General features: G+C 34.8%; 1 protein-coding gene across 1 annotated transcript in view; it reads right to left on the bottom strand.

Annotated features, from left to right (window-relative positions):
• The window catches only part of LOC136040830 (neuronal acetylcholine receptor subunit alpha-10-like), a 197,004-nt gene that overhangs the window by 159,353 nt on the left and 21,399 nt on the right, over positions 1-16,252 (bottom strand). Inside the window, exon 2 of the mRNA XM_065725166.1 lies at positions 12,069-12,217. Within this exon, the coding sequence (XP_065581238.1) occupies positions 12,069-12,217 (149 nt within the window). The remainder of the gene's footprint in view (positions 1-12,068; positions 12,218-16,252) is intronic.

The following is a 16,252-nucleotide window of genomic DNA, read 5'->3' as shown; positions in this document are numbered from 1 at the left end:
AGACTGGGACACCGGGACACAAATGACGACGGGGACACAGGGAATATAAATGACGACCGGGACAGAGGGACACAACAACAACTTGGACGCCGGGGGGCACAGGGGGATATATAAATGACGACGGGGACACAGGGAATGTTCGAATGCCAATCACCATCAACAAAGATCAAGGGCAATCATTAGAATAATGAGGTATGAATCAGTAAGAGTCAGTAAACCTGACAATCTATTTATATGCATAGACAATGGGATGCACTGACAATATATATATATATATATATATATATATATATATATATATATATATATATATATATATATATATATATATATATATATACTAGCTGTTAGGATGGCACTTAACCTCCGCCCCCCAAGCCCCCCCGTGCGCGTAAGTCGTTACGCGCCATATTAGTTACCTGCCATTGTAGTTGTTTCCCTGTGTCCCATCTGTGAATATATATATATATATATATATATATATATATATATATATATATATATATATATATATATATATATATATATATATATATATATATATATATATATATATATATATATGTGTGTGTGTTTTTAACTACGTAAAACTTGCGAATATACAACATTCTTCGCTGTCCCATTGTCTGTGTATATAAATAGATTGTCAGGTTTACCGACTCTTGAACATGCAATATATAATTGTCCATGGGAAAACAATCCGTATTCAGATCTATACCTCATTATTCTAATGATTGCCCTTGAGCTTTGTTGATGGCGATTGCAAATCGAACATTCCCTGTGTCCCCGTCGTCATTAATATATCCCCTCTTGCCCCCCGGGGTCCCCGTTGTAGTTGTATATTCCCTGTGTCCTGGTCGTCATTTGTGTCCTGGTTTCCCAGTCAGTAGTGTCATCTTATAATAACGTCATATACAAAGCCTTATATACTTATAGTGACGTCATATGCAAACCCACGAACAAACGCGCCTACAAACAACTTATTTATATATATATATATATATAGATATAGTTTTTTTAGTTTTTCTTTTTTAGTGTTTCTTTTTTTTAGTTTTGCAGCTTTTTTATTTTTTTAGCTTTTTTTCTTTTTAATTTTTTGCCTTTTTTGTTTTTTTGCTTTTTTGAAAGTTTTTTCTTTTTGGGTTTTTTCTTTTTTTTTGCTTTTTTCGCGCCATATTAGTTAAGTGCCATTGTATTTGTGTCCCTGTATCCCACCTGTGAATATAGATAGATATATATATGTTTTTAACTACGTAAAATTTTCGAATATACAACATTCTTCGCTGTCCCATTGTTTGTGCATATAAATAGATATCCCGGTAGCATATAAATTTGTGTCCCGGTCGTCGTTTATATTCCCTGTGTCCCGGTCGTTATTTGTGTCCCAGTGTCCCAGTCTGTAATTTCTTTTCGAGTGTCCTGTTCGTCATTTATATTCCCTGTTTCCCGGTCGTCATTTGTGTCCCGGTGTCCTGGTACGTAATTTCGTCTTTCGACAAACATAACGTCAGTCGACAAACAACTTCATGACGGAATAATGCTCAATACTCATAATGACGTCAGTCGACAAACATGACATCAGTCGAAACACAAACATGACGTCAGTCAACAGACATACAAATTATTTTTATATATATAGATATAGATATAGTTTCTTTTTTAGTTTTTCTTTTTTTTAGTATTGCAGTTTTTTTTTGGCCTTTTTTTCTTTTTAGTTTTTTACCTTTTTATGGCACTTGGTATTAACCAAGTGACGTATAGCAATCGCAAATTCTGTCAGTCTGTCGGTCAATGTTCATTCTAATATTGACAGTTGGAAAAATCTTCACGTGCCAAGCATCCTAAAGCTCAACAATTTAACATAAACCTCAAAATTTTAAGTATCTGTTTTAAGGTTTTCGAATTACTTTAATCTATTGTCAAATCTATTGTCTGCAATTCCCAGTTTTTACATTTTAGTTTGTTTTCTTTTTCTTCTTTATATTTCAGACATCATATGAAAACCCCCAACACAAAAATACATACAACTTATTTTTTTATATATAGAAGATATAATCTGGCGTAAGACATAACACGCATACAACTTATATATAAATATCTATATATCTTCTATATATATAAAAATAAGTTGTTTGTCTGTCTGTCGACTGATGTCATGTTTGTGTGTCGACTGACGTCATGTTTGTCGACTGACGTCATTATAAGGATTGAGCTGTATGTCGTCATGAAGTTGTTTGTCGTCTGACGTCATGTTTTTCGACTAACGAAACTACAGACCGGGACACCGGGACACAAATGACGTGTCATGTCTGTTATAACGTAATAGAGGCAACAATCTTGACAGGGCCTTTTGAGGGTGAGGCTTTTCTTATTCCACGCATTCTCATGATTCCAATGGATCTGCCTTTTCAACCTAAAAGATTGCTATATATCTATCTATATATATATAAAAATAAGTTGTTTGTGTGTCTGTCGACTGACGTCATGTTTGTGTGTCGACTGACGTCATGTTTGTGTGTCGACTGACGTCATTATAAGGATTGAGCTGTATGTCGTCATGAAGTTGTTTGTCGTCTGACGTCATGTTTGTCGACTAACGAAACTACAGACCGGGACACCGGGACACAAATGACGTGTTATGTCTGTTATAACGTAATAGAGGCAACAATCTTGACAGGGCCTTTTGAGGGTGAAGCTTTTCTTATTCCACGTATTCTCATGATTCCAATGGATCTGCCTTTTCAACCTAAAAGATTGGAATTCCCAATTTGATTAGCATATTTAGTTTTCAGTCCAGAACCACTAAAGCTATTATGTAAATATCAAAAATATTTATATATAAAAATAAGTTGTTTGTCTGTCTGTCGACTGACGTCATGTTTGTGTGTCGACTGACGTCATTTTTGTCGACTGACGTCATTATAAGGATTGAGCTGTATGTCGTCATGAAGTTGTTTGTCGTCTGACGTCATGTTTGACGACTAACGAAACTACAGACCAGGACACCGGGACACAAATGACGTGTTATGTCTGTTTTAACGTAAAAGAGGCAACAATCTTGACAGGGCCTTTTGAGGGTGAGGCTTTTCTTATTCCACGCATTCTCATGATTCCAATGGATCTGCCTTTTCAACCTAAAAGATTGCAATTCCCAATTTGATTAGCATATTTAGTTTTCAGTCCAGAACCACTAAAGCTATTATGTAAATATCAAAAATATTTATGTTGTCTTAGCAATAATTTCTAGTTTTTATTTCAAAATAGAAAATTACCTGACAATTTTAGAATTATATCTATCTATATATATAAAAATAAGTTGTCTGTCTGTGGATCAGGTGACGTCATGTTTCTGTGTCGACTGGCGTCATGAAGTTAGTTGTCGTCATTTTTGCTATGACGGTGACGTCATTAAAGATATTTAAGACATATATGTTCACGTAGAAATCTATTAATGTTTAAGTTTAAAATGACTGATGAACTTACAATGGCAAAAGCCGATGAAGATGCTCAAAGAGTCTATGCCAAAAAACTTGCTGCTGATAGAGAAAGTCAGAAAAGAAAGCGTGCCGAGGAATCAAAAGAACAGCAAGGAAACAGGCTTGAGGCTAAAGAACGCAAAACCGCGCAGTTAGATGAAGATCCACCTGGACAGCGAGAGTCAAAACATATCAAAACTGAAAATGATAGCGATGATGATTGGGTTTGGGATCTTGACTTGGATAAGGTCATCAATGCCTACCAAATTTTAGTTAAAAAAACAAAGGTTCGGCGATATGTATTTCATAGTGAAGCTGAAAAATGAAAAAATGTAAAAAACTAAAAAATAATAAAAAGAAAAAACACTCAAAGAGAAATTACAGACCGGGACACAAATGACGACCGGGACAGAGGGAATATAAATAACGACCGGGACACTCAAGGAGAAATTACAGACTGGGATACCGGGACACAAATGACGACCGGGACACAGGCAATATAAATGACGACCAGGACAACAATGGCAACACCCGAGGAAGCTGCTCAAAACGAATGTATTCACGCCGAAGTAGCTGAGTTGGTAAAGCGTTATGTTTCAGGTTCTAGGTCCGAGAGGCTCCAGGTTTGAACCTTGGCTTTAGCATTAATACAAAAGAAGAAAAAAACTAAAAAAGGTAAAAACTACAAAAAAACTAAAAAGAAAATATATATATATATATATATTTATATATATATCATCTTTTCCACAAAAATAATAATTTAGTGCTTCTGCTTAAAAACTTCAATCGAATTGATGCCTCCTGATACGCAACTATCAACAAAGTGGCAATCGTTGTGGTCGGTGATCAGTTCTTACCTCGAGATAATATTCTTTATAGGCGAAACAATCAGTTGACAAGAATTGCTTAAACTCATCGATGCTACGATGCCCTACAATATCCTGACGAATATAAATGACGCCCGGGACACTCGAATAGAAATCACAGACTGGGACACCGGGACACAAATGACGACGGGGACACAGTGAATATAAATGACGACCCGGACACAAGGACACAACTACAACGGGGACGCCGGGGGGCACAGGGGGATATATAAATGACGATGGCAACAAAGGAAATGGTCGATTAGCAATCACCATCAACAAAGCTCAAGGGCAATGAATAGAATCATGAGGTATAGATACGGATTGTTTTCCCATGGACCATTATGCGTTGCATGTTCAAGAGTCAGTAAACCTGACAATCTATTTATATGCACAGACGATGGGACAGCAAAGAATGTTGTATATTCGCAAGTTTTACGTAGTTAAAAACATATATATATATATATATATATATATATATATATATATATATATATATATATATATATATATATATATATATATATATATATATATATATATATATATATCACAGGTGGGACATAGGGACACAACTACAATGGCGCGTAACTAACTAATATGGCGCGTAACGACTTACGCGCGCGGTGGGGTTACCCCAACAGTTAGTGAGATATACATTTATTAAGAAAAGAAAACAAACATTATTCGCCATTCGCTTGCCAAGAAAGGCAATAAGCTTGTAAGGGCAAGCGAGGTTATCACCCTCAGCTAATTACAACCACATTCAAATCACGCTACTCAATACAAAAGAAACTAAACTGATGAAGGAAGAAAGGAAAAAAAGAGAAAGAGGAAAAGGACAGGAAGACAGAAATAAAAATTAACAGAAAAAAATTAACAGCAAGTAAATCAGGGAAATACCTTGAATAGAATGACAACCTGGAACGGGCCTTACATCAAAATTATTCACGAGATAAAAGAAACTTCCTTACCCGTGACTTGACAGCCGGAAGACTAGGCACATTTTTCACACCCTCGGGCAAAATATTCCAAACATGAGGACCATAATGGCGAATCACAAAAGATGCCCGAGCAGTACTCATAAACTCATGGGTTAAGCTATCAGCATTTCTTGTATTATGATCATTGTGGTCTCTATTAAAAGTAAAAAGATTTGCAAGTAGGGGTGAGCAGGCGATTCAAATATTTATACGAGAAAATACTCTCGTATACGCAACTATCCTACTGATACACAACTATCTACGAAGTGCAATCGTTATGGTCGGTGATTTGTATATGACGTCAAAGGCTTTGTATATGACGTCATTATAAGTATGTAAGAAGGTGTTTCAAAGAGAAGCTTTTATTAGACTCGATGCTACGATGCCCTACAATATCCTATCATTTTTTGGGATGGAGCTGACGGCTATCATTTTAGTATTAAATTGACAAATCCAGCCACTTACAAAGAAATGGATAAGAAATGCAGCGCAATGGAATATTATGCCTATAGATTAATGATTCTTCATTTATTACATTTATATATAATCCAGATTGGGATTAGATACAACAGCTTTTACATCCTGGACAATCGCCTGTTCATAGACATGACATTACGGCCCGTGTCTTCCGGTAAAAGTTGCTCTTCTTCATCTCCTACAGAGTTATGGGAAATATACAAATCGCAAATGGCCGAGAATATACTCCACCGAATACGGCTAGAAAGGTCAGATATGACCTTGGACTTTACAACAGAAATTTATAATTGCGCTTTAGTTATGATTGAAGATTTGTGCTTATCTATTGCAAACAAACTTCTCAAGCATTTGGGAATGCCTTTACCTAATCGTACTGTTTCTATTTCTACATTTGTAGAATGGGATCGTGAACGAAGTTATAAAACAATTGATCTATTGTCGTATGCTACAGACCGGGACACCAGGACACAAGGAATATAAATGACAACCGGGACACTCAAAGAGAAATTACAGACTTGGACAACGGGACAAAAATGACCAGCGGGACTCAGGGAATATAAATGATGACCGGGACACTCAAAGAGAAATTACAGACCAAGACACCGGGACACAAATGACGACCGGGAGACAGGGAATAGAAAGGACGACCGGGACACAGGGATACAACTACAACGGGGACGCTGGAAGGGCATATGGGAGATATGGGGACACAGGGAATAACCGATTAGAAATTACCATAAACAAAGCCCGAGGACAATCATTAGAAAAATGCGGTATAGATCTGAATACGGATTGTTTTCCCATGGACAATTATATGTTGCATGTTCAAGAGTCGGTAAACCTGACAATCTATTTATATGCACAGACAATGGGACAGCGAAGAATATTGTATATTCGCAAGAGTGTCCCGGTCGTCATTTATATTCCCTGTGTCCCGGTCGTCATTTGTGTCCCGGTGTCCCGGTCTGTAATTTCTCTTCGAACAATCCCTGTGTCCCGGTCGTCATTTATATATCCCGCCTGTGCCCCTGGCGTCCCCGTTGTAGTTATGTCCCTGTGTCCCGGTCGTCATTTATATTCCCTGTGTCCCGGTCATGATTTGTGTCCCGGTGTCCCAGTCTGCAATTTCTCTTTGAGTTTCCCGGTCTTCATTTATATTCCCTGTGTCCCGGTGTCCCAGTCGTCATTTGTGTCCCGGTGTCCCTGTCTGTAATGTCTCTTTGAAAGTCCCGGTCGTCATTTATATTCCCTGTGTCCATTTATATTCCCTGTGTCCCGGTGTCCCGGTCGTCATTTTTGTCCCGGTGTCCCGGTCTGAAATTTCTCTTTGACTGTCCCGGTCTGTAGTATCATCTTATAATGACGTCATATACAAAGCCTTATATACTTATATCTTGCAAATATAAAACATTCTTCGCTGTCCCATTGTCTGTGCCTATAAATAGATTGTCATATTTACCGACCCTTGAACATACAACATATACTTGATAGATTTACGACTTACGCGCACGGGGGGGCTTCGGGGGCGCAAAGCGCCCCACCAATTAGGTGTTGGGGTGGGGCGAAGCGCCACCCCAACAGCTAGTATATATATATATATATATATATATATATATATATATATATATATATATATATATATATATATATAATATATATATATATATATATATATATATATATATATATATATATATATATATATATATAAGTATATATATATATATATACTAGCTGTTGGTTACGTGCCATATTAGTTACGTGCCATTGTAGTTGTGTCCCTGTGTTCCACCTGTGAATATAGATAGATATATAAATGTATATGTTTTTAACTACGTAAAACTTGCGAATATACAACATTCTTCGCTGTCCCATTGTCTGTGCATATATATATAGATTGTCAGGTTTACCGACTCTTGAACATGAAACATATAATTGTCCATGGGAAAAACAATCCGTATTCAGATCTATACCTCATGATTCTAATGATATGCCTTGAGCTTTGTTGATGGTGATTGCTAATCGAACATTCCCTGTGTCTCCGTCGTCATTTATATATCCCCCCGTGCCCCCCGGCGTCCCCGTTGTAGTTGTTTCCCTGTGTCCCGGTATCCCGGTCGTCATTTGTGTCCCGGTGTCCCGGTCTGTATATACATTCGTTTTTGAATTGGTATGATGAAATAAATTTTTGTGTTTTTGAGCTTTTTTTCTTTTTAGTTTTTTTTTGGTTTTTACCTTTTTTTTAGTTTTTTTAGTTTTTTTCTTTTTTGTTTTAGTTTTTTTGGATTTTTTTACCTTTTTAGTTTTTTTATTTTATTTTAGTTTTGTTTTTCTTCTTTATTTTTCCTTTTTTTCCTTTTTTTAATTTTTCTTCGGAACGCTTTCTTTTCTTACTTTCTCTATCAGCCGCAAGTTTTTTAGCATAGAATCTTTGAGCAGCTTCCTCGGCTGTTGCCATTGTGTACAACATTCTTCGCTGTCCCATTTTCTGTGCATATAAATAGATTGTCAGGTTTACCGACTCTTGAACATGAAACATATAATTGTCCATGGAAAAAACAATCTGTATTCAGATCTATACCTCATGATTCTAATGATTACCCTTGAGCTTTGTTGATGGTGATTGCTAATCGAACATTTCCTGTCCCGGTCGTCATTTGTGTCCTGGTGTCCCAGTCTGTAATTTCTCTTTGAGTGTCCCGGTCGTCATTTTTATTCCCTGTATCCCGGTCGTCATTTGTGTCCCGGTGTCCCGGTCTGTATATATATTCGTTTTTGAATTGGTCTTTTTTTTAGTTTTTAGTTTTTTACCTTTTTATTAGTTTTTTTCGTTATACCTCATGATTTTAATGATTGGCCTTGAGCTTTGTTGATTGCTAATCGAACATTCCCTATGTCCCCGTCATTATTTATATATCCCCCTGTGCCCCCCGGCGTCCCCGTTGTAGTTGTGTCCCTGTGTCCCGGTCGTCACTTATATTCCCTGTGTCCCGGTCGTCATTTGTGTCCCAGTGTCCCGGTCTGTATATACATTCGTTTTTGAATTGGTATACGATGAAATAAATTTTTGTGTTTTTCCCATTTTTTTCTTTTTAGTTTTTTTTTGTTTTTTACCTTTTTTTTAGTTTTTTTAGTTTTTTTCTTTTTCTTTTTAGTTTTTCTTAGAGTTATTACCTTTTTAGTTTTTTTTATTTTTATTTTTTTAGTTTTGTTTTTATCCTTTATTTTTCAGTTTTTTTCCTTTTTTTATTTTTTCCTTGGCACGCTTTCTTTTCTTACTTTCTCTATCAGCCGCAAGTTTGACATAGGATATTTGAGCAGCTTTCTCGGCTGTTGCCATTGTAGGTTCTTCAGTCATTTTACAATTAAACATTTTCCCGTCAACGATCTTCTTACAATTAAAAATTTGTCTTTTGAGCAGCTTCCTCGGCTGTTGCCATTCAGTTATTTTACAATTAAATATTTTTCCGTCCACGATCTTCTTACAATTAAAAATTTGTCTTTTAACGATCTTCTTAAATACCTTTAATGACGTCATCGTCATAACAAACATGACGACAACTAACTTCATGACGACATGACATGATGACATGACGTCAGTAGACAGACATACAGACAAACAATTTATTTATATATATATATATATATATATATATATATATATATATATATATATATATATATATATATATATATATATATATATATATATATATATATATACAAGATTGATGACCTTATCCAAGTCAAAATCCCAAACCCAATCATCATCGCTATCATTTTCAGTTTTGATACGTTTTGACTCTCGCTGTCCAGGTTGTTTCAGGTTGCTCTTGTGATTCCTCGGCATGCTTTCTTTTGGTGATTTCTCTTTGAGACGCAAGCCTGTTTTCACGCTGTTGTTGTGATTCCTCGGCACGCTTTCTTTTCTTACTTTCTCTATTAGCCGCATGCCTTTTGACATTAGCTCTTTGAGCAGCTTCCTCGGCTGTTTCTTCTGCCATTGTAGGTTCTTCTGTCATTTTAAGATCTATATTAAAAATTTCTCTTTGATGTTGTGATTCCTCGGTACGCTTTCTTTTCATACTTTCTCTATTAGCCGCTAGCCTGTTTTCTTGCTGTTGTTGTGATATCTCGGCATGCTTTCTTTTCTTACTTTCTCTATTAGTCGCAAAGAGAAATATTTCAAAGAGAAAAATTTCTCTTTGAAAGGCCTTCTTATATACTTATAATGACGTCATATACAAAACCTTCTACGTCATAACAAACATGACGTCAGTCGACAAACAACTTCATGACGGCATAATGCACAATCCTTATAATGACGTCAGTCGAAAAACATAACGTCATAAAAATGTATCTTTGAAAGGCCTTCTTATATACTTATAATGACGTCTTATACAGTCGAAAAACATGGTCAGTTGACAAACAAACATGACGTCAGTCGACAGTCGACAAACATGACGTCAGTACACAAACAACTTATTTTTATATATATAGATAGATATATATATATATATATGTATATACATCAGTGGACATGAGGTTTAATCGAAAAAAACAAGGATGAACACCACCCACGCTCTCAATTCCATTAAAATAGGTTCTTTCGTCTATATTTGGTCTGTGATAAATTTTCTTCGGTAAATTCAAAATGTGCTAATTGTAAGATGGTTCGTTTCAACTTAGATAGTATGCTTACATTTAAAAAAATTCCCCTCCAGGAACTTGACATAACAACAGCTGGAACGTTGAGTAAGGATATTTGAGTGCACTTTTAGGGCGAATCAAAATTCAACAAAATTAAAAAATGGATCAAAATTCGTTTAGTGTGCATATTTGTTATGTTTTACTACCAAAAGCTCAGTATTCGAACTGCCTAACACCCCTCCCCTCGGATATGCCACTGGCTTCATTTTTGGACCAAAGTCACTGATAGCTAAGCCTGCTCACCGGGTAAAGCAATTCATAAGCACCCTTATATGCAAAAAAATACATAAAAATGGAATTATTGACAATACTCCCACAATGTGTTAAATCCTCTTATCTGCTTTAAATTGCTTTGTGGAATTTTTTTTCAAAAAAATCCTGCTGATAAATGAATTCTCATGGCCTAGGAATTCTCGTGGCCTTTTTTGTTTCCCTTTGCCTAAGTTAATCAACCAATAGCTTCCTGGTATTATCTTAGAATTAGAACATACTAACAATCGTAGTCAACAGAACGGAAACTTAAGATAAAACATAGACAGCTATCCTGACGAGAAAAACCAAGGCGAGAAATTTCCCTCCGGCATTGTTTCCAATTATGAGAAAGACCTCCCTAATGCCCTTATTTTTATTGGAGTTGAGCTGAATAAGTCATCATGGATCAATCCATTTAAAGAGAGATAGGCTTGCAATGAAATCAAACGCTTTTAGTAAAACAAAAAGAATGTTTGTTCCAGTTAGAGAGTGTAGCTTTTGTCTTTTGGGGTTTACTTACGCATGTTTTTGTTCATGTTCTGATAAAAAAAAATAATAAGAATGAGGAAAAAAGATTTTCAAACACCCAAGCTAGTTTTGGTAGAATAATTAGATAAATAGACCGTCACGAAGAAAACATTTTACGATCTGAAATGCTGAAAATTATTTAGAGTAAAAAGATTGAATTAAAACACGTTTTCTATCAGCCTAAGAAGGCTTCATTCTTAAAATGTCTTAGTTTTGTGTGACTACACAACGGATATAGATAAATATAAAATAAACCTTAGCAGTACATTTTACAGTGAGAGCCAAATACACTAAGAGCAAATACTTTGTGGCTGATTCCAGCCCCAAAAATATATCTTCCCACAAAATCACACCAAACTAAAATTTGAGATTTCAAGATCTTGAGTGGAGAAATATAAAATTTGATCATTTTGCTAGAGGAATATGGTGCATGTTTTAATCTTAATTCTAATGAGATTAATCATAATATAAAGAACTCACTGTGTGCAGTTGACATTTGGTTTGCTTAAATATTATATATTGTTTTGTAATTATTTTAAGCGGTTTAATTGGCTTAATTTAAAATTTATTAGCAATATTTTATTAAGATTTTTAAAAGAAGTTAGAGATTGAAACAGCTGGCTATGGTAACTATGACGTGTTTAACAGCTATATTTACTGGCTTAACAATCTTAGCTTAGTAAAATTAACATTATATACTGTTTCAACTTAGTAATTAGTTCATAAGATTCCAATAATGACATGAATAAAAGAAGATAGAGGTTAAAATAACTCACTACATCAATTATGTTATGCAGAGATAGTCCAAACTTCACTTCTATAGGCTGACGTGAGTTTTCAGCAGGTCTCACTGTTGAATCGTATCGTGACATTAGATATCTCATCAGCCTATATTCATTATCATCAGCATCTACCAGCAAAATAGCTAAAAAAAGGTTCAGGTTGCACTTTTCAAAATGGACTGCGTTTGAAATATGTTGGAGCTTCTTAGATTGAAAGTCGCTTTTGAATTATATTATAAACAAGAAAAAAAGTTGCTGTAAAAAAGGGAATATTCTTACAAATATTAACATACTTCTCATTTACTTCTTTCTTACCTTGAAATTTCTCTAAGCTTTAGAAATAGGGATAGTAAGAAACTGGACCTTGCAAAATTCCAATTTATTATTTTTATCATAACTATAGTTTCAAACAAAAGTTGTACTCTCAACAATGGGCTGTTTTGTTTTTACTAGTTTAAGCTTTTTAGAATGAAGATTAGTTTGAAAACATTATAAGAAAGAATTAAATTTGTTGTAAATAAAAAAAGGTAGCTTCTCCAAATGTTTATATAACTTCCCATTTAAGAATGTTTTACTTTTAAAATTTATCAATGCCTTAATATGGATAGTACAAAATTGAACTTTACAAAATTCCAATTTATCATTTTCATCGAAATTATTTGCGTCCTTAGAGTCCTGTTTTACTTAAGATATTCAAAGATATCCAGCTTAGAAGACTTACTTTATGAAGCATTGATTAAATTTTTATAAAGGGTGTCAAGGTTCAATTTATGGCTTTCAATGACAAAGAACCCACACCAGTTCAAATTTCTTTACCATAGTAAACCCATAAGCAAGCAATGTCCTTAAACTTAGCGAATCTTAATATATTAAACGAGCAAATGTCCTGTGGTGGCGCCGTGGATTTGACCTTAGCTTGGTAATACGTGACCCAGAGATCGAATCACGCTACAGGAATGCACTGCCGGGCCGACGCAGGGACCTTAGTAGTCAAGAAGTGTCGTTAATTCTTAAATAATAAACGAGCAATAGTTGTATGTCAGAACTGCTTTATCCACCATTTTTGTTTGTAGAAAAAGCAAAAACAGGTGAATACAGGGCATTTTTAAGGGGAAGGCAAAGGTACACCTTTTGTTGGGGTCTGCATTTGATCCTGTGTAACACAAAATCTGTTAAAATGTATGAGAATTTGCTTTATTAGTTCCTTTTTTGGTTTTCCTTTTAAGTTCCCTTATCCCTATCCGTTTTGTCCAAAGCACTTTTTACTTTCGCATCAAAGAATCTTTTCAAGTCTTTTTTGGAGATATTCTTTCATATTTTTCTAATGGGATAGAAAAGCTCCAAAAAGTAGATGAAAACTGTCGATTAAAGCAGAATTTAATTGAGAAAAAAATGAGAAACAACATGACCTAGGCTTGTGCTCTCAGGTTCGTTTAAATCTGCTGAAACATACACGCAGACTCAATGTTCAGCTACTCAGATAAAACTTTTAATTTATTAACATGATTCTTAAAACTTAAAAAAAATGGTTTAAACAAATAGAAAAAGTGGGATTACTTTCCTATAGCTTCGTGGTAAAGACTGGGCTTTATTTTCACTGATTAATGTATGTGACAAACTTTTGTAAGCGAGTTAGAATACTTTTAAGCGTTTGTCAGTAAGGAAAGGCATTAAGCTCTCTGTTTTGAAACTTAATCGTTTCTAAAATAAATTCTAAGCCAGTATGAGGATCTCTAAGTTCAATATGGTTTGATTTGTTCAGCTTTGGGAAGTCTTAAACCAGTAAAGGAACCATTAAAGTAGTCACGTGATTTTGCAAGTAAATTCCCTGTTCTTGTTTAGTCAAAATACGAGAGAAAATGAAAAATTAGATTTCCGACCCAGGTTGTTAGTGACCCGTTTCTAACCCGTGTTGATTGAAAACACAAGTTTTCAAACTTGTGTTGCGAATAGAGGATTATATTTTTTTTTTGAAACAAAATTTGGTGAGGTATTAATAATGTAGTACAGGCTGCTCGTTTTAAGACCAAAACAATGCAAAGTAGCAGTCTTAGTAGTAGGTGCATCTGTATAGCCGACCCATGGAAATTGTAATGACTCATGAATTATACTCACAGATACAGGAATGAACATAAAGGATGTCATTTACATTACTTGGTCTTTAACCATCTAATCCATTCCTTGGTTCATTACCTGCTAACATTACCATCTAGTAGGGTCCGGTGTTTATCTAATGCTAAAATCTAGGAAGAGCAATCACGCTCTGGGAAGTTCTGACGTTGGTAGACTTCATGAAACTTTGAGAAAATTTCCAAGAAAAATTGAATATTAAACTAGAGAGTCCATAATTTAACAATGGATAGGTTTTAAGTTTGGCAGTGAGGAGGGTCTTTTTTCAAGATGTATTAGAGTAATAAATCATATAAAATTAAGATAGAATACAAAGAAAGTAGAGAAAAAATTAAAATATGAATTCATGAAACTTAAAGTGGAGGCAGTGGATGAAACTGGGGTAGATCTAGGATGAAATCACATGGCATAAATATATACTATTGTATTTCTCTGTGAAAAAACTGAGAGAGAATAATCAATATAGACTTGTCTCATCAAACAGTTCGTGGTAACGAACTGTAGTAAGGAGCGACCCGGCTCAATAGAACTAAAACTGTAAGAAATGGAATTTGATACCAATAGCTACATCAAAAGAATTGCATTTTAATGCTGATTTTAAATAGTCAACTAGAATATAATTATATGATGGATAAGAATAATCCCAATAATTTGAAACATGTTTTATCAAATAATAAAAGATATTTAGATGATATTTTGGTCTTAAATTGTAAGGATTTCTTTGATATTTCTAAAAATATATATCCATCAGAGCTTATTCTTGAACCTAGTCATGGCACTGGTCTTGAAGATCAATTTTTAGATTTAAATATTAATATTTCTGATAATGATAAATTAAGTTTTAAAATGTATAATAAAACGGATGATTTCGATTTTGAAGTTATTAATTTCCCATTCCCTGAAAGTAATTTACACTCAAATGTCACATATTCAGCGTTTATCTCACAGTCACTTCGATATGCAAGGATTTGTAGTAATTATGTTGATTTTAAAAATAGATGTAAAATCTTAAGCCAAAAATTGATATTAAGAGGTTTTTCTGGAAATAAATTAACTTGGCAATTTAAAAAATTTAGTTTTCATTATAACGAACTTTTAAATAAATACCAAAAGAATTATCTGGAAATACTTAGGGAGATTTTTAGCTAATTTGGTAGGTTCATGAAAAGTTAATGAAGTGCCATCTATTTTGTAAATTGTATATCTAATTCAGCGGATTTTTCAAAAATAGCCACATGGCACTGATGAAATCTGTTGTAAGCTTGTTTTGGTGTTACTTGGTTGTTCTACATTTGTTAGTTTTTTTTGTTTCTTTTTATAGGCATCTATTTTGGGGGTGATACCTGACACGGGGATACCATAGGTATTCTGTGGTAAGCACAATACTTGACTGGGTAGAAAATTTAAAGTGCCGAAACCCTATAGGCAAGTATATTCTCCTCATGAGCCCTAATGTTGGGTTGTTGCCTCTGAATTATTTGTCTTTACTGTTTTTATTGTTTGTTAAATGACGACTTATACTTATTGACGACATGACTGCCTGTCCATGGATTATTCTTTATGGTTGATTGTGTATGGCTATGCTGTTTGAACTATGTGATTGTATGGATGAGTAGGGTTAAGGCCTCATTCAAGTGCTGGTCTATATTAATCACTAATTTAGGAAAACAGTCTTCCTTTTCTCCCTCTGTCTCCCTTTCTTTTTTTTAATGTGTTTGTGCTGTTGCATTGGTGATTTCTCTTTTCGTTATATAAGTTTCATCAAGTTTAATCTTACGCACCAAAAGCTACGAGCCTGAGAAAATTTGTGTTATTTTAGAAAATAGGGGAAAACACGCCCTAAAAGTCATAGAACCTTAACGAAAATTACACCATCAGATTCAGCGTATCAGAGAACCCTACTGTAGAAGTTTCAAGCTCCTACCTACAAAAATGTGGAATTTTGTATTTTTTGCCAGAAGGCAGATCATGGATGCGTGTTTATTTGTTGTTTTTTTTCCCAGGGGTGATGGTATCGACCCATTTGTCCTAGAATGTTTCGAGAGGGC

Source organism: Artemia franciscana, chromosome 21 (genome assembly GCF_032884065.1).
Source record: "Artemia franciscana chromosome 21, ASM3288406v1, whole genome shotgun sequence".
Lineage (NCBI taxonomy): Eukaryota > Metazoa > Arthropoda > Branchiopoda > Anostraca > Artemiidae > Artemia > Artemia franciscana.
Note: the sequence above shows the minus strand (reverse complement) of the source record. Positions and strands in the feature narration are given on the sequence as shown.